This window comes from Zonotrichia leucophrys, chromosome 4 (assembly GCF_028769735.1).
Source record: "Zonotrichia leucophrys gambelii isolate GWCS_2022_RI chromosome 4, RI_Zleu_2.0, whole genome shotgun sequence".
NCBI lineage: Eukaryota > Metazoa > Chordata > Aves > Passeriformes > Passerellidae > Zonotrichia > Zonotrichia leucophrys.
The window spans coordinates 60513730-60538725 of NC_088173.1; the positions used below are offsets into that span (position 1 = coordinate 60513730).

General features: G+C 40.1%; 1 protein-coding gene across 1 annotated transcript in view; it reads right to left on the reverse strand.

Annotated features, from left to right (window-relative positions):
- Nucleotides 1–13349: 13349 nt before the first annotated feature.
- The window catches only part of SEL1L3 (SEL1L family member 3), a 33789-nt gene continuing 22142 nt past the window's right edge, over nucleotides 13350–24996 (reverse strand). Inside the window, exons 16-24 of the mRNA XM_064711906.1 lie at nucleotides 23897–24024; nucleotides 23177–23260; nucleotides 20800–20890; nucleotides 20604–20688; nucleotides 18790–18899; nucleotides 17435–17562; nucleotides 15631–15733; nucleotides 15464–15536; nucleotides 13350–14657 (exon numbers count right to left, since the gene is read on the reverse strand). Of these exons, the coding sequence (XP_064567976.1) occupies nucleotides 14548–14657; nucleotides 15464–15536; nucleotides 15631–15733; nucleotides 17435–17562; nucleotides 18790–18899; nucleotides 20604–20688; nucleotides 20800–20890; nucleotides 23177–23260; nucleotides 23897–24024 (912 nt within the window). The 3' untranslated portion in view covers nucleotides 13350–14547. The remainder of the gene's footprint in view (nucleotides 14658–15463; nucleotides 15537–15630; nucleotides 15734–17434; nucleotides 17563–18789; nucleotides 18900–20603; nucleotides 20689–20799; nucleotides 20891–23176; nucleotides 23261–23896; nucleotides 24025–24996) is intronic.

Here is a 24996-nt window from a genome sequence, read left to right on the forward strand (position 1 = left end):
CATGCCAGAGGCATGACACTGACAGTATAAACCCACTCATGATCTTTTTACAGAATATTTTTTGGATCTTACTCCCTTTATGACAATTCTACCACAAAGAGCCATACGAGAGAATTGAGTGTTCACTTTGCATATGCGATAGTAACCACACTGATTCAATGGAGTTGTCCCTAAGCAGGTTTCCCCTAACAACCAAGATCTGAGTGTTTCAAGAACACACCAAGGGAAGCAGAGCAAAGGCTGGAATTAAACTGTCACAAGCATTGTATCTTACTCAGCACCTGATGAAATTCCCTAATTGCCATTTACACTTTTGGTGTATGAATCTTTTTACATCACTCAACGTCTAAGGACACATTACCATGACATAAACAACCAGGGTAATTACAGGAGCAGATCTTTTGCAACCAACACCACAGCTGATAGACTGGGGATTTTTACACAATGCAAAATGCATAAATTATAGGACATGCCAACAATTTGTGGACCAAATGCTGCCCTTGGTGAGGCAATACATGGCCATAATTGACATTAGGAAAATTGGTGCTCATGTGAGTGAGGAGAACATTAGGCACTATTTTAACTGACTAATGCAATGGCCTCAGGCACTGCATCTCAAATGGTTGCCAGCTTGAAGGCTGGCTCTGGTGCTGCTGCATAGTACAAACAAATGATATTGACTCTTGTTTGTTGCTTACTGCTCTTATATCATCTGAAAAGATATTCTTCAAGATACCTATCAGTGCAATTTCCTTGTCTTCCTCAAAGAGAGTGCTGGAACAGTCTCAAACATATCCCAGTAGAGTGGGATGCCTATGGCTGCTCCCACCTACAAGGTGCAGAGCATCCTTCGGCCTCTGCTTGAGGACAGGTAAGACACAAGGAGTGTTTCTGAAGAAAATGACAGCACAATGGCTCAAACCACAGCCTTCTGTGCTGGAAGTGGAAAGAAGCTGAGTCTGAGTATATCCTGGGGAAATCTACTTAGCTGCCTTTGACCAGGCTGGGCATGTCCTCACTGCCCTCAGAGCTGACACTTCTGTTCATGGACAGGGGAAAGAAGAAATCCCAAGCAGCTCATTGTGTCTCAGGTGGGACACCAGCTCTGCCTTCAGCCCTTTGTGCCTGTGACAGCTCTTCTTCCTTCCCCTCAAACATAGCAACACTGCTAAACCAAGGAGCCCCCAAGCTGATGTTCACCCAGCTTGGGAAAAGGAGGGCAGGGAATGGTGTTTTTTTGTCTCCTCCCTCCATCACATTGCAAGCTTGGGTTGCTGGGGATTGAGGAATCACAGAGCAGGAGCTGGAGGAACAGAGCTCCAAAGCAGGCCAGGACTTCCAGGAGTGGGATGATGTGGGATTGATGCTGGGGCTGGCTGGACCTGATGGTTGAATGACTGCATGTACATGGCAGCAGGCAGAGAGCGCTTTGCATTCATCAGCAGCAATTTCAACACTACCTTGAAACACAGGGAAAGGAACGAGATTTACTTCCCTTGGAGTAAAACAAAATGCCTGGTGAGCCAAGCAAGGCATCCTAAGCCCAGATGCATGGAGTGGCAGTCCTTCTCTAAGAACCTCATGGTTATGGATGTGATGGAGCAGCTCCAGCCCAGCCCTCCTAGTCAGGGGACCATCAGCCATGGATTCACAATCTCAGCAAAGCCCTAAATAAGATGGGCTCAAAGCATTTGCTGAGGTGCTGTGGGAAAGCAGCTCAGTGTTGAGGGGCACCCCATCCCAGGGGGCTCATCTGGGGTTCCAGGGGAGGGAGGGAGGGATGGAGGAGACCCTCCATCCACTGCCCCTGGGCTGGGCACACACTTGGAGGGCTGTGCGCAGGAAATTCAGGGGGTGCACTTAGAACAGATGTTGGCAGCTGAAGGATGACCCATGAGGGAAAGTAACCAGAGTATAATCAGTGGCTACAAAACTGAGATATTACAGCTAGGAAAATAACACTGTTGAAACCAGTTACTTGAAAAAGTGTCCAAGAGATTAATCTGTGGATCACTCAAGGTCATCATTAGTCCTTCAGAGAATGAGGGGTCTGCTTCTTGGTGAATTTGGAGATCCTGATTAAGTGGTCTTCTCCTGTTGCAATGACCTGTCCTGTGATGGATACAAATATTGCCTGAGAGCTCCACAAAGAGTCTTACTCAAGTAGTAAAACAAACTTCTTACCAAGTCATATTCAGCTGCCCCTCTTGGAGATGAGTCAGAGGGGTAATACCTGACAGGCAGCTTTTAATGCTTTTAAGATGTCTTGACCACGTGTAACAGGTGATTTGAATAAATTACATTGAGGCACAGCTCAGTGTAAAGCTTTTGGGCTTTCTTACACCATGTGCAGCAGCACCTTGCCAGGGAGGCTTGTCACACCATACACAGGCAGGAATGTTTGAAGCTACATTTACTCAGCCTTTGTCACTTTTAATTAAAACCCAGTCTCAGGACACCCCATTGGGTAACTTTTGGGCAAGAGTAATTAACAAGATTTTTGGTCAATGAAAATGTTCCCACAGAGACACTATAGATGTCGTCACAGAAGGTGTTTTGGGGTTCAAAATCTCAAGCTGGTAGGAGCTGGAAGGACCACTCAGCCAGAGCATCCACAAAGGCAAAACAAAACCCTGGGTGCATGAGGGTGCTTGTAGGGCAGTGAAGACTCAAATGATGCAGCAGGATACAGGAGACAGGTCTGCTTTTTGGGGTTGTCCCCATACTCACCCCATCAGCCTGGTGGAGCTGTTGGGTCTTGAGGACACCCTGGTTCTTGGGGTTTGGGCACCAGGGCTTGGGGCTGGCTCAGACACAGGGCAGAATGTAGACAGAGATCAGTGGGGGCTCCTCCCTCTTTTGCTCAGTCATGGATCTAAGTCAAAATGTCAAATACATGAGTTTTACAAAATGCTCTGTTCCTCACTTATTGCTTTCACATCAGATTTAGCATTTAAAAGGCTTAGAAGTCTTTTAAAAATGACAAGGGAGACTGAATGGCAGAATTCCTGCAGCATACATAGAGGATTTTCAATAAGTAAACTCTGGTTAATGGAGAATATCACAGAGCTGAGAATGGATTTCACATCTCACCAGTAGAAAGGGCCATTCCAGCACCATCTGTTGACACATCCTGGCAATTCTCCTAGTTGCAAATCCCAAAGGAATTTAAAATTTCCTCACCTGGGCCAGGTGCCTTGCTCACCTCAGGAGGAGGCATTGACCTCAGCCTCTGCAGGGCACAATTTTCAAGGCCTGCCTATGCCTGAATGTGCATGCTGTATGATGGGCAGTAGGATAACTGGTGCTGGGTAAGATATCACAAGCAGTCAAAATTGCTGTTTATTTTTTAATGATCACATGTGTTTCCATACATGGAAATGAGAAAATTAAGTAGAAATGAAAAATAATGAAGTAGCCCCCAAAATGCTACTTTATATCTATTGGATTACAAACAAATGCCATTCAAGATGGGCTGGAAAACTTTTTTTCCCACTGAAAGTTTCAAGCAGCTTTTCAGCTCAAAAAGGATGAGAAAAATTGCTCTAGAAAAATAAAGTATCTGAAATAGCTAAATCAAGGTTCCTGAGGCACAGGTGGGGAAGCTTGAAAGCAAAATAAAGGGATTGAAAACAGCTGAAAAGTGACTGAAGACAAACAACTCTTGCTAGAGGCGGTCAGATTTAGGCTTGCTGGAATGAGACAGGAACAGCTCTGTATTTGTGTGCCTGAAGTTTTGCTTGTGGTGGGCAGGGTTGATCCTGGAGACACATGGTCTAAAACTGTGGCTGTTTAATGAGCAGGTAAATGTTCAATTTTTTTATACTTTGGCGCCTCTTACTTGGTTTGAATCCACAGTATTATAACAGGAAGGAAAAAGGTTTCTATTCAGAGTACTTTGTTGAACCAGAGGAGATGTGGGAGAAGGAATTTTTTTCTTGGGGATGTCAGAAATATTGTGAAGGATGTACTCATTGAGGATCTTTTTGCTGATTTTTATTGTAGCAGTGTTATTCTTTCCTTTCTCTTCCCCAGTCATGAGTTAACTTGTATGGAGGTTTTAAATGCAGTCAAAACTTGCTCTGTTGCCTGTGTGGTGGGTGTGATGGGAAAATATGTGTTGATTATTTATTATGTCTGTAGAAGAGAAAAAAGTCTAGTCTTTCTGAAAAAATATCCCATTTCCATCAGAAAATGGGTTTGTATGATATTTCATCTGATTTCAAAGGAATAGTCTAATTCTTCACCTTTTTTTGTTGGTGGCACACAAATCCTGAGGATACTGTTATGTGTGCTCCTAGCAAACAGAGGTCTTGAAGGAGGATACTGAGAGAATGGTTCTATGAATCTAATGGAGGTAAAATAAATTTGTATTGGGATGTAGATTATGCATCTCATGAATTGAGGCCAGCTGTGCCAATAAATGTATATTCAGGTGGACTTCCCTTCTGTGATTGAGATTTATGCTGGGACTGGTGACACAAAAACTATGGAAAAACATGGAAAATTTACAGGGTACAAGCAGCAGACCCCAGTCCAGCCATGTCCTGGACCAGTCATGGATGTTCAAAGTCTGAGATTGCTGCTCAACATCAGCAATCTGACATGGCTTGTGAACTCAAGCTGGGTTCAAGAACTGTCAGTCTGGACTTCACCCATTGCTGTTGGCTGAAAGGGGACCATTATCTCCCCACTAAAGAGTAGAGATCAACTTTCTAATGGCATCTGGGATAATCCATGCAAGGATGAATCACTCCTGGACTACTTTGTCTTCTGTTGCACAGATATTTCCAGGAGAATATTCTAAGCTCTTCTGTGCTGCTATAAACAAAGTCACTGTAATTATCAGAGAAATGCAATGAAGACAGAGAGAACTGCTCTTCTCTTTCTGTATAGAAAAGTGATGGGGACTGTAAAATCCTCCAGAATACTCTCAGGACTCCAGTGACTGTGGGGTTTGGGTTTTTTTATGTGTCCCTTTTCCTTTTGTTTTTCCATTGCTTTCATTTATTTATCATTCACAGTTAAACAAAAATTGCTTTCTTTTACAGCTACCCTCAATTTAAAGCACAAAACTCTGGTTTTTGTTTGTTGTGCTGGTTCTGGCCGAGTTAATTTTCTTTATAGTAGCTAGTATGGAGTCATGTTTTGGATTTTTGCACAAAACAGCGTTGACAATCTGGAAATGTTTGTGATATTGCCAAGCAGTGCCTACACAGTGTAAAAGCCTTTTCTGCTCCTCACCCCATCCCACCAGTGAGGAACCTGGGACTGCACAATGAGCTGAGAGGTGACATGGCTGGGACACTGACCCCAGCTGACTCAAGGGGAAATCCATCATGCTGAGCACATGGAGCTGGGCAAAGGAGGAAAGGGAGACATTTGGAGTGATGATGTTTGTCTTTCCAAGGCACTGTTATGTGTGATGGAACCCTGCTGTCCTGGGGTGTCTGAGATCAAGGATGAGATAAATATCTAAGATAGTTTGCATCAATTATTCTTTAGTGAAGTAGCATTATTTTGTGTATCTTCAAAAACTACATCTTGAAATTCTTTCTCCTAGGCATGTATTTGTTAACACTAGTGCAACCATTTAAATGTTTCAAAGAAAACACTTTAATTGGAGTAAGTAAAAGAATCAATTGCAGGTATCTTATATATTTGCAGAAGAGGTCTTTATTAAACTCCCATTATCATCCCTTCAAATAGTTCTGGAATTAGATGAGACAGGGGTAGATATCTAAATCTACAAGATGCAGGGAAGAAATCTAAATTTCTGCTTTCATCTGCAGGTTGGGTAGGTGGGTGCCTCAGGTATTCAAATGTTACGGTTTTTATAGGCAGACTTATGGCCACAAAAATCATTTACTGCATCACAAAAGATTCTAAATATTCCTGGAATAACGGGATGGGGGCACAATGTAAATAGGCAGGGGTTTGCGAGATAATTCAATTAGAAAGAAAGTACCAAACTGTCATATGGGGTAGCAAAGCTTTCTTGGAACAATGCATAGGTATTTTTTTAATTGAAATGCTGAACAAGGTGGTTTCTATCTGTCATATCAGCAACAGAGTGTAACCAACTCTGTCATGCACTCTCCCTCAGTGGGACTGATAGTATCCAAGCACCAGGGATGTCCTGTGCATTGGCACCGGATGTTTGAGATATGAAAATGAGGCTTTTTATCTCCTTTTAACACTGTAAAAGCACAGAGGGTATGTTTGCAGAGCACACTAAAGCAGGGTAGAAGATAGGAGAGATCTAAAAACAGGCTGAGCAGCAAGGCTGCTGCCAGACAGCCTCTGGCTCCGGGCACCAAGGGCTCACACAGGCACTTGCCATGGTTATCTCTGCATGGCTGTCACTCCTCGGGTGGGTTTTGGCCTCTGTAAGGACATGCTTTTAATCAGTGTAGATAACCACTTTTAATCTTCTTAATTTAAATTGGTTATCTGAAGAATGTGGCAATTACTCTGGGCCTTGGAATATTTGGATTCATGTCTCTAAGCTATGGCAGCTTCTCAGGTCAGAAAACCAACTCTTAAATATTGGCCTACTAGTGCTTCTGAAGGCTGCTGGTGATATTATAAAAACTTGATGGGAGTCAGACACAGCTGAGCAGTAAAGACTTAAAAAGATCTAGAGGAAAAATTTCTGATCAGAGAATGGGTAGAGTTGGAAGAGACCAGAGTTGTTTGGTTATGTGGTCCAGCCTCCCTGCTCAGGCAGGATTACTCTAGAGCACATGGCACAGGGTTGCATCTAGGCACTTCTTGAATATTTCCAGTGACAGAGACTCTAAGACCTCTCTAGGCAACCTGTTCCAGTGCTCTGTCACTCACACAGTGGATTCTTCCTCATGTTCAGGTGGAACTTCCTGGGCATCAGTGTCTGCCTGTTCCCTCTTGTCCTGTTTCTTGGCCCCACTGAGCAGAGCCTGGCTCCATCTCCTGCCACCCTCCCTCTGAGGTACTGACAGACATTGATGAGCTCCCCTCCCAGCTGTGTCTTCTCAAGGCTGAACAGGCCCAGCTCCCTCAGCCTGTCCTCACAACAGAGCTGTTCCAGTCCCTTCAGCATCTTTGTCACCCTCCTCTGGGCCTGTTCCAGGAGCTCCATGTCTCTCTGGTACTGAGGAGCCCAGAACTGGACACAGAACTCCAGATGAGCTTCACCAGGGCTGAGCAGAGGGGCAGGATCACCTCCCTCAGCCTGCTGGCAATGCTCTCCCTAATGCACCCCATGTACCACTGGCCCTCCTGGCCACAAGGGCACTGCTGGCTCATGGACACTTGGTGTCCACCAGGTCCTTCTTTGCAGAGCTGCTTTCCAGCAGTTTGGCCCCAGGGATGTGCTGGTCCCTGGGGTTATTTTTCCCCAGGTGCAGAACCCTGTATTTGTCTTTGTTGAATTTTAGATGGTTCTTCTCTGCTCAACTCTCCAACCTGTTGAGGTGAGAGACAGTGTCAAAAGCCTTGCTGAAGTTGAGGTAGAAAACATCCACTGCTTTTCCCCTCATCCATCCAGGAAGTTGTTTCATCAAAGGAGGCAAGCAGGTCAGCCAAGCATGATTTATTTTTACTGAGTCCATGCTGACTATTCCTGATCACCTCTGTGTAATCCATGTGGATAGACATCCTCCAGAATAGAAGTGCTCCCTCATTTCTGCAGGGATTGAGGTAGAGGCTAACTGGCTAGTAGTTCCTGGGTCCTCCTCCTTACCATTTTTGAAGACTGGGGTGACATTTGCTTTCTTGCAGTCCTCAGACACCTCTCCTGATCTCCACGACGTTTCAAAGATGATCACAGGAGGCCTTGCTATGGTGTCTGCCAGCTCTCCCAGCACTCATGGATACATCCAGTCAGGGCCCATAGGCTTGTGGATGTCAAGGTTACCTGGCTGTTCTCTAACTAATTCTCCTTGAAAGGAAAGTGTTCTTTCCATCATTCCCTTACCTTGGTCTCCTGGGCCAGAAATTCCTGAGGACTGGTCTTGCCAGTGAAGGCTGTTGCAAAGATGATGTTTGGTAGCTTTGCCTCCTCTGTATCCTCCCTTACCAGAGTCCCCCTCCCTTTAGTGACGGTCCCACTTTATCCTTTGTTTTCCTTTTATTATTGATGTATTTGAAGAAGCCTTTCTTGTCCTTCACAACCTAGGCCAGATTTAATATCAGATGGGCCTTGACCTTCCTGGTCTCAGTCCTATGTACTCTAAAAATATCCCTGTATTCATTCAGCGTGGCCCAACCCTGCTTCCATCTCAAGTATGTTTTCTGCTCACACCTGAGTAAGGACAGGAGTTCTATAAACATCCACACGGGTGCCTTCACACCTTTGCCTGACTTCTTTCTCATTGAGAGGCACAGTTGGAGAAAGTCATCCTTAGCTATCAACCAGCTCTTTTGAACCCCTTTTTCCAACAGTGCCTGTTTCCATGGGATTCTTCCAAGAACATCCCTGAAGAAGCAAAAGTTGGCTCTCCTGAAGCCCATAGTTGCAATCTTGCTTCCTGCCCCGTTTCCTCCTTGTCTGGTGCTGCACTCCAATGCTCATGGTCACTGCACCCAAGGCTGCCCCCAGCCTTCACATCTCCAGCCTTGGAGGCCTTCCCTGTGTGTTAGGCTGGGGTTGAGAGCCCACTATTCCTTGTGCGAGCTCCTCTGCCTGTGTGAGGAAGCTGTTATCAGTGCTGTCCAGGAAATTCCTGGATGGGCTGTTTGTGCTTTGCTCTGCTGCTTCTCCAGCTGATGTCAGTGTAGTTAAACTCACTCACAGGAACTAGTGTCTGTGATTTTGAGACTACTTACAGCTGCCAGTAGAATGCCTCACCCACTTCCTTCTGATCAGGCTACCTGGCCCTCTGCAACTTCTCATATGTGTTTAATGAACTGGCCTAGAGTTTTCTGCATTGGAGTGGGTGTATCAGGGTTTCCCCTGCTGGCATTGTAACCAACTGAACTGCAAAGGTTAACTTGTTTTCTGGGACTAGTGTACTGTGTTTAACTCAAATTATACTGGAAAGGTTATCCTTGTGCAGCTGGAGCTGGCTTGGAAGAGCAATGAAGGACTGATGAGAGATGGAAGCCTCTAAACCTTGTCACTTGGGTAGGACACAAGACAGAGCTGATACAGGACAAGGAAGCGGGGACAGTGTTATTGCCACTACTAACTCTGCAAAGGAGAAGGGAAAACTACAATTTGGTCTTCATGAAACAAGACAAAACATGAGTGGAGACACTAATTTCTCATTCCAGCTAGTCAGTACTGGTGTTTTTTGGAAAGACTGTCCTGTGTTCTGCAAACACAGGCTGAACACGCTTCTCTCAAGAAAGCAAGCCTTCAAAACAGCTCTGGCCATGCTAGGGCTGCTGAAAGGCTCACATTGATAAACAGGCTGGTGAAATTGTAAGGGCTAATCTCAGTCAGTGCTTGGGGGTGGAATGGAGCCTTTTATGGCCTGTAAGAGAGGCAAAGAGTCTTGGTTCATCTGCACAACTAAACTGAACAAGGTCTGGAGGATATTCTTGGGCACTATCTTAGCTATTTGGGGGTGTGCTGCTTGACCTAGCTCGAGCCCATTTGAGAAGAATCCTCCTGGACAATGGCTGGGCACCATTTGGGGGTTTTACGGGCCAAGACTGGTCCAAGAAGCACCAGATGAGACAAATGGGTTCACAGGAAAAGTTTAACTCATCACAACCAGACAGCAGAGCCTGGCCTTGGTTAGTTTATCATTACTAGTCTATCCAGGGAGATTTGCTTATAACTTGCACTATCACTATTGCTGCGTAAATCAATTTCTCAGCACATGCTGTAATGGACAGACAGATAATGCCGAGCAGGTATCTCAGTTTCTGCCTTGGCTGACTATCAAAAAAAGCATGCTAGGTTTGCTAATGGACTTGTGCTTTTCCCTGCTCACCTGGCATAACCGATAAGAGCAAATAGCAATGCTAGGCATTAGGAGATATCTAGACAGTTCATAAGTGATTAAGGAGAGGTCAGTGTGGACAAATGAAAGAAACAACAGAAATCAAAAAAATGCAGACTGGGGAGGGAAGGAAGGTCAAGGAATATGTTAACAGAAAGATCCCTGAACAGTTATAAACAAAGCTGTTGTAGCCAGTTTTCTTCTAAGGGGTTATTTAGATGCCCAAAGGTGGATGGGTATCTGATAGCACTTGTCAAATAACTCAAGTCCCTTAAGTCAACAGGTACTCAGCACTGTTGGTGCAATTTCAGTTTGGAACATCAGTGCCTCAGAATATCTGATCTGCTGCAGGTGATTTGGCTTCTGTTTGGTTGTGGGTTTTGGGTTTTTTGCCTTGCTTACTGTAACTGTTACATAAGTATATACTGTAATAATGCAAGAATCTTTTCCATTCCATTTGGGTTACTCATGTCTCCTTATCTGGTCTGATTTTCTAATTAGCTATAGACTCACTTTCCTTATTGCAAATATAATGAAGTCTCCTGCCACAGGAATTAGGTATTTAGATAAATAATGAGGCTGTGATGCATTTCCAATACACCTATATTCCAGATGCTGCATTTTCTTTATTTACAATTTTCTGTTGATTATTTAGTAATTGTGCTTGTCACTTACTTCTTAGAAGACAGCATAAGAAATTGCTCCATGCTCAGATTCCCTTTGATATAGTTTAGTTTTCTTACCCTTGGGCTTTTTCTTAAAAAAATCTAGCCTTTTATTTTTGCTCTCTTCCTACATCCCAGTCTTTTAATAGAGTTCACACATTTATGGGAGGAAGATGAGACTCTATGGATGGAGTTCCTCTGCCAAAGCTTATTCAACTTGTTTCATGCCTTTGTGCTATCTTTCATTCAGGATAAGGGTCAACAGCCAGTGCTAAATGTCATAGTCCATTAGTCAATGAGGACAGCTTACACAGAAAAGAATCTGTTATAAATCCTCTTCACAGATAATCCATGTTTCACATGTGGTTTTTAAACATCATCTATGCTCTTCCAGTTCAAATGGGAATACAAAAATACCAGCAAGGGGTATGTTTATAATATGTAATCAGTATATCAGGATTAATTCACAAGTGTTCCCTCTATCACTAAATATTGACATTGATATTGCAAGGTATTAATATAGAACTTTAAGTCTGTCCTCATGATTATTTATTGGGATGTATCTTCTAGGAAGCAAAACCACGCACCCATGGTCAGTCACCCCCATATGGATGCCTCCCACATTTGGTGCTGTCCTGCTACTACCCTACCGTGTGATTCAGAACTGAGCAAACTTCTCAGCATAGATGCAAATCTTTCATAACTGGTCTGAATTATTTTCTTCATAAAACTGTAGTTGGTAACTACTCAGAACTGCTCAACATTGACTTATTTTTCTTAGCCTATCTTCACCTATTTGATTCTCCCTTCTTCCCACAGCGCTTTGATACATTGCAGGCAGCAATCTCTCTCCTGTCACTTTCTGTAACACACAAATCCATCTACTTGGTGTAAACTGTATTAATTTTAGATAATTTGGCACCTATTTTGTAAATAACCCTTCTGAAATTCTTTCTTTTCCATAATTTATTTGCTAGAGATGATTCTGAGCACAACCAAGGGAGAAAGAAAAATGGTCAGCACTTACCCTGCCTTATGCATGACCTGTGTTGTTCAGATGGCTGGACTTCTACCAATTGTGTACAGGCAAACAATATAGAGCAGTTCAGCTCCACAACTGTGATTTATTATTTCCTTATTCCCACCCTGAACACTCAACATGGGTTGCAGAAACTATAAACTTCAGTGACCATGTTTCAATTTATGAAAAATAATTATTGATGCAGCAACTCTTTTCCCCTTCTCTCCCTGCTTTCATTGTGGGTGTCACAAACTATGTAGCTGCTTTGTGTAAACAACCATTCTCTTTCTCACTGGGAATTGGTTGATTCTCTAGGTTGTCAATGGCCCTCTGGCTTTTATAAGAAGTGAAGGACAACAATGTGACTAATATTATTTCAGCCTTCAGGATTGCCAGTTTATTGTGAAGAGCTGCTTATCTTAAAATACTTTGGTAGAACTTCTGATGTAATAGGTAACAATAAACAAAGATGGAACTACTAACTGCTGGTATCATGAAATATATTGCAGCTTCAGCAATTGCCTTCTGAAATATAGATGTTGAATTGTTTCTGGCAGAACTCTTCAAATTAGTTAATTACTAGAGTTCAGAACATGTGCTTTAGTGAGGAAAACAGAGTGAGCTGGAGTGCTAACACTTAACTCTGACCTGTGTTTACACAATCTAAACCACTGCTGATTGGAGAACTCCCAGATTGCAACACATGGGCTGCAATCACACCAGCACTGACAAACTCCTATGGGATTAGTATTTCACCAGGGGCTTTGGTTTTGCTACATGTGACATTTGTAGCAAAATACACCTTTAATGTGTAGCTAACTATAAGCAAGAATTGCCTTATGCAGGCCCAAACAGTATTTTGTGAACATCTAACTGTGCATGCCATTTGCTACCTAACCTAACACTGTGCCTGTGTTGTGACATTTGTCTGCTTGTCTTCAAGGGCTACACTTGACTTTCTGCAATGCTTCTGGGTTTACCATCTAAACCTGCTCCAGTTTTAATACAGCTGCACAGTCTTCTTCTGTTAGGCGACAAAAATACAATTGAGAGGGCTCTTGAAATAGCCATAACTTTGTGTTAAGGAATTTGATATACGCAAATTTAGCTGCACAAGTTTTTGCAACTCAAAACAGACTCAAAAATAACAGGGAGCATTTGCAATGGATATCAAATACCCATAATCTAACCCCAGTGAGTACAACAGTTTAGTATGTAAAAGTCAAGCTCCCTTCTCACACATTAAAATACCTGCCTATACATAGAAAGAACAAAATCTGTATCTACAACTGTACTAAGAACAAAAAGTATTCTTTGCACAGTTCTTGATCAAATAAATGAAAAATTTGGTAACGCGACAAACAATTTACTTCCTCAGAGGGAGGGGGAGGAGCTTCAACATCTTCATTTTTATCCCATGACTTGTCAAGGGAGCTGCTGCCTCAAAGCATCAACTCTTCTCTCAACACTTGAATTTTCAGTTTTCTGCAAGGAAAATATACCTTGATGATATGTATGTATAGACATTTATATATAAAAACCTCTCTTGAAGGTCAAAGATTTTTTTTTACTTTTAAATCATTCTTTTCTCACTGAAACCTCCTAAGCCTTGTTCTTTTGTTTTGAAAAACAAAACAAAATATTCCAGGTTTGCTCTGTGAGAAGACTGTATTCCTCAAAGAAAGTGAAAGGCGATTGTTGCATTTGAAGCTAAGTAAACAGACATGTAAATAATGATCTTGAGAGATTGCAACAGCAAGATAATATTTCATCCAAGAGGTGGCTTAAAAGAAATTCCTTCACATACAGGCTGAATTAAAAAAATATTTTTATTTACAAGAGTAAATAATGTAGTGCAAGGAAAGTGGATTTAACCCTCAATAATGCATAGATTGATGCAATTTATAGACTGAGATCTACATCATTTTGCAGAGGTGACTGCACACCTGCTGTACAGGTTAGACCCTTCCTACAGCCGCTTTACAGAGAACTTTAAATCAGACAGAAGGTATTTGCACTCCATACATGTTATCTGTATGTCCCATCCAACATTTATCAAATACACTGTCACTTAAATGTGTCTTTTAGAGTCATTACAGAACATGAAATAAATCCTTGCCAGTGTTATCTACAGAAGAATACAAAAATAATTTTTGTTCACTTTGCGTCACCTGATCACACTTGAATATTCTTTTATTTATTCATTGGGGAGCTCCTTTCTCTAATCAGTGGCTCTTGGCAGGAAGAGAAACATTTTGTTGTGTCCACCAGAAAATGTGGATGCTTGTAAAACTTTGACTAAAAGTTAGCCATAACTAATATGTTATGAAGATATTGCAAATATTCCTGGTGTGTTTTCTTTCAAAACAAAACACTTTTCACATTGAAAAATCAGCATGGAATATAAAATGCCAAAAAACACATTTCCACTATTGCATATATTGGAGTCCTGAACAGGTTTCCATGGAACTTGGAAAGTATTGGTGACTGGGTTTCGCTTTTATGTAATTTCAGTGATTCAGACTTGGAAAACTTTGCTAATTTCACCAATAAATAAGCTCAAATGCAGTAAAAGCAATTTAATAAGAGATTAGACATGTAAGTAAAACCTCATTAAAACCTGTGGGATGTTTGCTTATTTTTCAATTAGGCACAGACGTTGCAGGCTTCCTTCCAGGTCCTTCCATGACATACAGTATGATCATGTGTTGGGTATAGTGAGATAATCTGCATCATCTGTTTGGAGTTAAATAAATTATAGGGATGGTTTTCCTCTGTAGTGGAGAAGTCAGATCAGTGAACTTCCCTACAACTTCAGCTGTTGGACTGCATTATTAATGCCATGTACAGGGTTGGTTGCCAGTTCTTAGATTTGTAGTTGTTCATATCCTGTCTTCCCAATGGATGTCGACCTTAAGACAACTGCACTTCAGCTGGTGACTAGAGGACTCTGAGGGTTTGACTCCTGCTGTGATAAATCACTTGAAAGAGTAGGTTCATCCTGCTGTACTGCTCTGGTAGCATCCTCACTGTCATTCCCTAAGGAGGAAGGGACATCATGTGAGAATGGTTCTGATCTTCTTCCAGGAGAATTAAAAGCTTCAGAAGAATGTCAAAAGAAATTATGTAAGAAAACCCCACTGTGTCTAGGAAGTCTATTAGTCAATATTTAAATATTACACGGATGTAAAATTACATATAAAGATAATATTCAAAGGTTTGGAAATACTGAAAGAAGATCTGTAACTATATACTTCATAAATTTGTTGCATGATTCTAAAGTTAGATAAATTAATAACTAGTAGGAAAAGAAAGCAGGATTTCCCAATTATTATAACAGGTTCTGTAACTCCTGACTGAATGCATTTGCTGATTCTGTTACTGGTGTTAAGAGTCTGAACTGACTCTTACTAAGTTACTCATGTACCAGCTCTTGGAACCCCATTTTTTCTCCCACCTTGCGTCTGAAGAGATCCAATCCTATGAAACAGGAAACACTCTTTGACTACATATTGCAGAGACTAGCCAGGGAATCAAAGTCATATCATTATTGTAACAGTATTGCATGCTGAGAGATGGGGAATAATCACATGTAGTTAGGGCTTTTATTAAGAATCTCCTTTAGCAAGAGAAGCTCCTTTAGAAGAGCAGTAACTGACAGTTTGGTTTTTTTTTGCTTTGCTTCATCTACTCCTTTTTAATGATCAAAAAATGACTTATGTGTTAAACAAGCTACTGCTCAGAGGTACTTCTATAAAATCAAGACTTTTGGTTTCATTTTGAAGGTTTTAGTGACCTAAAAAGATCACTCCTCTTTCATCAGTTTTACTATGGCACATACTTACCAGACAAGGACTGAAAAGACTGCACTGCAAATGCAACAAGAATCGATAAAAGAAAGGTTCCCATGAAGTAGATCTGTGACAATAATTTAAAAAATATTGTTAGAGCAGTGCAAAGCCAAGCTAAATTTCCAAATGAGCTGTGCATGTAATAAAGGGGCAATACATACCAGAGTAGAGTGCAAAACATTGTTCCAGAGAACTCTCATGTAAAAATAAAGCAATGCTAATGAGCATGGGCTAATTGTTTCTTGGTTACTATTATTCCAGCACCTACAACAATAAGATAAAAAGAACTTATTAGTCCTCCTCCACAGTTTTGTGGCATCAATCATCTGGGGCTCTCAAATGGGTTTGCAGAACCAGTAAATCAGAAAAACAAATGAATATCATCATCACTATCTCACAGATGGTGAAGTAAAAATTCAGAAAGATACCAGCTTAAACCTATTAAGCACAGAATACCTTACCCTAGAAATGTGTCTTTTTATTTTCTTACTACTCAACACTGGGTCTAAGCGACCAGGCTACACTTTCAAAGCAGTCACAGAACAAGCTCTGAGTAATGTGACTCAACAGCAGAAGGACTTGATTTAAAATTAGATGTACGAAATTTAGTTGCCTACACAGAACACTGGTGCCAAAAGTCCTTTAGAGACAAAGCTGTCTAATAGAATGAAGTCAGAGCTTGAAGAGTGTTTTAGGTGACTAGCACAAGGTACCCACCTCCTGTGGGGTGAGCTGAGCAGCTTTCTTATTTCTATCAAGTAGGACTTCACCTACCAGGGGAGTTTAGACAGCTAAATCACAGGCATCTATTTTAAGCTTCAATTGATTCTTTTCTACAAAGCTAAGGAAAGAGTGATGATGTGTATATATATATATACACACACCTTTTCTACGTAAATTTTATTATAAATATACATATAATTTAGCTATAAAGTCATAGACTGAGTATGTGAATATATATATAAAAATATAGAAAAGTATGTGCCCTTTTGGACAAAATTGTATGATGATGGGAAAACCCTTCAGCACTGTCAACTCTGGAATTACTCTCACAGCAAAGCAGGTGATTCAGCCCAAGTGAAGGCAGAATTCAGACTCAAGCTCACAACCCCAGATGGTCCAGAACCCCAATGTATCTGACTAACAGTTTCATGTCCACTGGAAGCAATTTAGGGTACAAGTTCAGTCTAACTGCAGTGAAGAACAATTTCAGCAGACTGTTGGTGAAGAGACAAATGAGCTTTCAACGTTGGTGTCATCTCCACCTTTCTGGGTTCCTTGAGTGGCAAAACAGATGATAAAGCACACATCATCATTCACAGCCTCATGTATTGAGCATTAGCTCCTGCTTCTTCAAATATTTGAAAGGCATTTCCACAAATTCACCAAATAAGCGTCACATTCCCACTGTGCCTTCCAACACCTGTTGCTTTACCTGGGTAAAGGAAACCCAAGTTCTGTACTGGAACCAGAGGACATCAGGCGGTTTGTCCATGAATAGTGCTGGCACAGGTCATTCAGGCAGCAGACCTGTAACATTCTCAGATAGCCAATATTCTGTGCCACCATATTTGGACATATTTGCAGAATCAATAGAGAGGATTGCTGTTTTCCCAGTTAAATATTTTTAAGTTCTGTATTAAATTATGCTACATTTAAAATTCAACTACTGGTTTGGACTGCATACAAATCACCAGTGCCTAACTTAGGAAATGAAATATATTGAACTGGAAAAGACCTCCTGGATTATTGAATCCAGTCCCTACTATTTCAGGTAACCACATATAATCAGGTAAAAACTGAAATATAATTAGGGAATTTAAGAATTTTAAGTATGTTGACCGTAACCTGCCTTAAATCACAAAAGTGAACAAAGTTAATAATTACAGGAGGTGCTGTCCTCCAGAGTAAATGTTACTCATGTGGAAAACCAGAAGATGTTGATTAAGGGTAAAAAAGACTCACCTGTAATAGAGCTCCTGAAGAAGTGATGTATTACTAGAATGCAATGCTTGATCAATTTCCAAGTGATCCAGAATGTAGGAAGGTATGGAGTTGCCCTCTTCCATGACAAGGGCCAAATTGAAGAAACCCTAACAGGTAAAAAATGCACACCTTTGAAACATTCAATTTTCATTTCTGTATTTAAGCACCAAGTATCTAAATAATTATAACTGTCTTCCCTAAATTTGTTAGTATAATGTGATATTCACTGAATAATTATGAGAGCCTTTTCTCCTAACCATACACTCAGGTAAGTACTGAAAATGCCAAAGAAACATTCAGATGTTGTGACACTTTTCTTAGCTCATATCTTTTTCCAGATGGTTTCTTTCTTATTTTGAATTGCTCTTTAAGTCCATTCACCATACCAAACTGACATTTTTTCTCCTAGGGAAATGCAGAGTGAAAGCAGAAATGGATTTCTATTCTTTTACTGTTCCATTCCCCTTCACATAGCTCCACAGATCAACAGAATCGGAATAGTGAAATTGAGAGCAGAAATTTCCTCAGACAATTTAAGTCCTTAATCTTATGGGTTTGCTTATTTGGGCAAGTCTTAGGCAACCCTGTGTCTCTTCAGAGTCATGAAGATGAACACACATGACACATTTTACAGGATTCCCTATCACTTTGATTTTCATACTTAAAGTAACTATTTATGCATCTCTGCTAGTTTAGCAGTAATATTTTATCCTAATAACCTCAAAACAAAACCACCTTTGACAAGTTCATATACAACACTTCATCTGGGGATATTGCCATAGGGACAGGGAGAACAGAATATTGCACCCAGCACACTCCTGTTCTGTCCTGAGAACGGGAAACTCAGTGGTGAAACACTGCATGTCTTTGGTAAGGTGACATGGTGTATTCTTTAGTTATAAAGCATTTTAAGATGAAACCTTTGTTAGGGAACAAAATTCACCCTGGGATTCACTTGGTATAATATACCAAGGGAAATGGGCTAGTCTTCTTTTTTTTATCATAAAATGGGAGAGGATAGGACTGGAATACAACTCAGTCTATTCATTCTTCCTCTTGCAATCGCAAAAATACTGAGGTCACAACTAAGTCAATTGCATCAAGGTAAGGTAGCACCAAATTAGGCCATTTACCTTTAGCTTACAAAGCAGCCTAATTCTAAGACCATTAATCTATGCTAAGTTTATCTTCTATTATGAAACAACAACTACTGACTCACAAGGCATTTTGAAATAATTGTAATCTATTCTAGCAGGTTTCTTTGGTGCAGATGAGGCCAAGCAGAAGAACCAGTCCCAGCTCTGATTGTTCCACACTCTGGTGTTTTGCCATACCTGTGAATCCCCCTCCAAGGCAGCCTGGGCGTACATCCGCATGGACAGCTCCAGGTCTCTAGACTGGTTCTGGTAGCCATAGTAGTAAAAATCTCCCATCTTCAAATAAGCTGTGGAAGAAATCAGCAGAAGATCATTTAGATTAGTTGCAGCAATAGAATTACCCAACTATTAATGTGATGGAGAAATTAACAGTAATTCTGTTTAAAGCACAATACTAAAAGACAAATGTACACTTTCTCTCTGGTTGTCTCTGTGGCCACTTTATATCAGCCTCCCACTGAAAATAATTATTCTTGATGAAATCTCTCTTGTTTCTCTTTAAGGAATTTAATAAATGCCATTGCTTTTACAAAATCTGAGACTTGAGAGTATTTACATTTCATTCCTTCTTCACTTGCTGAATCTGTCTTTGGACAACCTGAAGCCTTATTTAGTCAGATTAGCCCTACTAAACTGATGAAACTTAAAATCATGTCATCTATGTGTTTGCTCTGTACCTGACACTATGGTGGCTGAACCTTTCCCAAAAGTTAGAAAATGTTGCTGCTGATAATTTCATTAGTTTCAAATCCAACTCAACCCAGGACAACAGTAGGGATACAATTCTCCAGGTCTAGAAGGGAGCAATGCCTAGCAAACATTTTACAAGCATCTTTCTGTGACATTGCACCATAATGAAATGCATCAAAAGAGAGGGCACTGAGCCAGACAGGAGGAAGCATGATGATTTGTGCTACTGAATTTAAAAACTCCTATGACTGTGCCTACACTTACCTGACCTAAGCTTTCCTCAAATCATTTGAAACTCTTCTACTTGTGTGTCTACACAAGAAAATCCCACGTGTTTTTACAGCGGGCTGAAATGGAATGACAGTTCCCTCCTGTGAGTCTGACCTTCAGAAGTTTTTCTCATGTGAGCTTGTACCAGTGGATCTACCAAAGGGTCAACCAAACTACACCTTGCTAAGGTGTCTACAAACTCCTCAGAAAAGCTAACAGTGTTTGTCAGCTCCTCTGACTTCAGGCTATATCCACGTGGTATTCAGTTTCCACACTTTTAAATTTCCCACACTGTGTATTTAAATGAATAGCACAAATTATTTTTACACTCCACTTTTCCACATGCTTATTAAAAATGACTGTAAAAAATTCAGATGTGAGACAATCAGATCAATGTTTTCAAATATTCAGTAAAGCTTTCAGAGACACCAAAATGACTTAGCCATTGAAGCCCTAGGTGTAGTAAAATTTAAGGCCTGAGGAATGTAACTTATTTGCAAATAGACCTTAGAGAATCCTTTAGCTCTCCAAGGTAAGCTCTACAGATGTTGATAAACTCTGTACCCTAAGAGGAAAACTAATAATAAATTAGATAAGGACTCCCTTAGCCTTTATTAGCTTCTCATGACTCAATTATGATATGGAAGTATATTTGCTTTTGGATTTTCCCTTTGATAAACCAAACAGCATGAGCTCCTAAAGTCACCTGCTTTTTTTTCTTAAACTTTGAGTCAACTGCTCAGACTCCTAAACATCTAGCCCTTCCTCAGGGGTAGATTTTTTTATTTTATTACAATTTTACCCATTTAATGTAATAAAAAGGAAATTTTCAAAAAAACTGTGCTGAAATAAACCACTTTAATTACCTTTAATTACCCTGATATTCCTATCAAAACATGAATGATTAGCAGGAATTTATCTTCCCTCCCTCAACCTGCTTACTCACATAGAAGTTGTGACAAACGCAGTCCTTGAAATTTAAAAAAAAGAAAAGGTAACTTTAAAATTTAGAAAAAATTCCTTATACATACCAAATGATGGAGCATTGACTTGAGAAACTGAGAAATTGTAGTATCTCCAGACACAATCAGTTGCTAGGTATTTTCTTGCTAGGTCCTATAAAGAAAATAATTGATTCATTCATATCCCAGGTAAGAGACTAATGGTACACATTATCATTAACAAAGGGTCCTTTCAGGATAATGAGTTGTGCATTCATTTACTCACTGGTCTTTCTTCACAGATGTGTGCTAAATTTGACTGTGACACTTCAATCCCAGTTTCAGCTGCTAAAATGTAATGCAGCAGAGCTTCATGCCTAATGTTAGATAAAATAAATTAATGAAAAGCCTTACAAAAATAATATGTATTTTACTTACAGTTAAAAAACCCCAAAAGCACTAAACAAATGCATCAAATTGCCTATGAGGAAAATGCTGGTACAAAGTTTCAGAGCAAGAGGCTGGGAAACCCATGCAACAGCGACATACACAGGCAATGCTTGGTGTAACCAGCCAGGCTGCATCTCAAAAATTTGCAGCCCTTTTCCTCTTGCATTGAAGCTACTGGCTCCAGTGTGTGTTTACTCTAAGTGCCAGACTGATGGGAAAGAAGAATTGACACTAAGCCCAATTCTATATTTAAATGTTTCAGATAAAACATTCTTGAAAGACTCTACTCAAAGAAAATCTATAATTAACTTAGCCATGTATATATCTGTCTGTGCATATATGTTATATATCTTAACTTAGCTGCCTATATATCTGTATATATACCTGTGTATATATCTGTCTAACATTCATCTGAGTATTTCTTTGGTATGCTTTACCTTTCATTTATGTCACTTGTTTTTGTCTTGTCTTTTAAGACAGAGCTTTTTGAAAAAGAATTTCTCTCTTCATACTTTTGAATGTATGAATAGAAAACAGTCTCTGTCCCTCTAAGGACTTTATGCATCTCACTGACTGTAAAGCAAGTAGTAAAACTTAATATTGCATTTGCAGGCTAGCAATTCAGTATTCTGATATAGATGAGAGCATCTCTCATATTCTCTGCCACTCATCTACTCTATACTATGAAGACGACGCATTTAAAATTAAGAAGAAGTCTTTAAAATCATGTGTGTAGTTTTAAAATCCCAAAACAATAAAAAACCACACTTTTTTTCTTCTGAAATTTCCTATTAAAGAGTAGTGCTGCTAATGATTTTATCCAAAACACAAAGGTAAAAACCATGGCAAGTTTCAGGGTTCAATGGCTTGTTTAACTGGAAGATACAGTCAAAATACACATTTGACTTCAAGAGTAGCTGCTTAAGCAAAACCACTTCAAACCAAATTGTGAAAGGAGTTGCCCGTACCGACCTAGCAGGTGTAACCTCCTGTTATCCAGATACTTTTGCATGATTACAAATTATTCCTTGTACTTGCCCTGTAATAACATCTAGAACAAGAGAGACCTGGGACAACAGAAGGAATTCAAGGGAAGGCTGGGAAATTGGTTGATCCATAAGTGTCCAAGGGCAACTAAGAGAAGAAATTATATTTACAGCCTTTGCCTCAGTCTTTGAAGATCAAACTACCATGACATACAGATGTGTAAAACATGTGTCTGCAAACAATGACTGAAGAACACATTACTTGGATGGATTGGCAGTGGAACAATTTATACCTATGCAATTTACACCCTGGCATCTCAAGTAGGACTCCAGGACATTTTCCCTCCTAGCTGTTGAGCCCAGACTTTCTGGAATCTTTATGCTCTACCTGTCATCTACTCGTGGACTGCAAAGTGAGCTGGACAGAGTCACAGGCTTGCACAACAGAACATGCTACAAAAATATCAAGAGATTTTTCAGTGTTCAGAAGTGAGTTCAAGTCTACAGAAGAAATGTCTCTGATGGACTGAGTGAAAAGACACTTCTAGGAATGGGTTACTCCAGAACATTCCACTGACAGCTTCTTGTAGATCTCCCTAACCTGAAGCACTAATTCAGTACTTACAGGGGGAAGCTGCAGGACTAAATGAGCCATTGTTTTGATCACATATGACAGTCTGATGTTTGCACACACAATATCTGATGTTCATGCCTACAGAGGCGGCTAAGATGGAGCATTAACCTGGACACTATTTTGAAACCTCTTGACTGGCTCATTGGATATTATAGCCCCCTATTATACAAAAGACAATACTATCCATACACAGAAAACCCAACAAATCTAATCCAGCAGCTGGACTTCTCATGACACAGAAATATACAGAAGAGAGAAGGTAAAATACAAGATTTGTAATAGAGAGAATAGTAAAAGTGAAAGGTGTTCCTCTGGTTAATCCAGTGCACATTACACAAATATTATGGCAGGAGAACCACAGTTGATACAACTATTTCACACTAGAAACCCCTTGTTTTTCACTTAATTATGCCAGAACTGTTGACTTACATTTTGGGTCAACTCCTCCTTCCCTTTATGTCAATGGAGGTTTTGCAACTGATTTTTGTAGTGCTACTGCTTTTTTTTCTTTGCAGTGATGGCCCATTATTAATTATTTTACCTTGCTATAAAGTAAGTGAAAATAGAAAATATACAGAACAGAAGAAACATACCACGAAAGCTCCAGATAAGCATTGAGAGCTTTTCTGATTACATGACCCAAATAGCCATTTTTCTCTGCAATGTGTTTTGCCCAGCTGTGGAATAGAACAAACAAAACCTGAATGGTCATGGCTCCAGTAATGTTATCCCAACACATGTAGATTAAAACAACACAAAAGGATATGAGATCATCATCTAACTTCTTCTGTAAGACAAACTCTGGGATTAAACAGCAATCACAGCATCAATCCTGTAACAATTGACTGAGTACATGAAGTCCATTCATCTCTAAAAGTGTATTAGAGACATCCTATGTTTTTTTCTCAGCAATGTTTTTTTAAGAAAACAAACCAAAGTTAATAGGTACTATCAAAAATTATCTGCCTATTTTCAATGCAAAATGCCAATTCTACCACATCACCAATATTTCTTGAAATAAAAAAATAGTGAGGCTTTGTTAGATAAAACATTTCAGAGTTTTTCAATACAATCTCTCTGAGCTGTTCTGGAAAAAAAAGTAGTAAAAGTACTCAATATCTCTTAAAATCTACTGGTCATCTAAGTAATACACATACTCATGCAGATCAAATATTACTGCAGAAGAACCTTTTGCCATGGAGGTAAGCACTGTGAAGTACAAGGTATTTACGCCATGGATTTAAAAATCACCAATAATCAAAATAATAATATCAGAAATATATTCTCCTTTTATAAATGCTTTCCTTACTTACACCACAGCTTTTTCTGGATCTCTAGGGAAGTCTTCCATATTTCCTGTGATGTAATACAGAGAGCATCGCAAAGTCCCTTCAATGTGTCCTCCTTGGGCAGCTTTATAGAAATAGCGTGCAGCAACTGTCTGTGAAGAAACAAGACACAATTAGCAACTCTGCATTATTAATCTTTTTTGAGATTTCTTCCTCAGGACCCTTTTCATCAAAGGCAGAAAAATAAGTAGCTAGCTAATGAGGACAAGATAGTTTAACTACTGTTAGTGTACTTAGATTAACTGAATTCTTCTAAATTTTTAATAGTTTAGGCTAGAGAAAGTTTTGAAAAACATATAGTTAGGTAATATATGGAACATCAAACAGAAAAGTGTCTAAATGTTTAACTAACATTCACTAACACAAAAGTCTTGCATGCACTGACAAAAGTAAAATTGATTGCTCACTAGTAGGAAGATTATTAAGGTATCCTGGAGAACAGAACTTGTGATGCCAAATAAGGCTGTGGAGCAGCAGCAACTCTCTGTATGTTCAGCAGACCACAACTACAGTGCTCAAATCTTTGAAACTGGTTTATAGAAGATAACACAGATGGAGTAAGCAGGGCCAAAGCTACAGAAGTGGGAAGGCTGTGTGACTCCACATTTTACCCTCAGGAATAGTAATTGGTAAATAAACCAAACCAGCATACAAACAGAAATAATTTATTTCAGGAAATTTTTAACCATCAATGTATGCTTGCTGTTAGTGAGCATGGACTACACATTCCTTCTTGCCATTGGCTTTGATGAACAAAGAAACCTGGGCACTTTTAGGTGTACTCTTATAATCAGTCCACTCTGAAATGTGTTCTTTGGTCCCTGGGGAAGGAAAATGTGTTTGCCAGATGCACATGTGGGTGAGCACTGCTGCTGCGGGCAGCAGAAATACAGAAATAAGCACTGTCTGGAGTATATCCAGATCTCAGAACTCAAAGGCCACACTGGAAACATTTTTTAGCTTTAAGTATGAGGTCTGACAACATTTATTACAGTCTACCTCATTACATTTTTGCTGCTGTTCATACACTTCTAAGTTAATTAAACCAAATATAAATAAAGTAG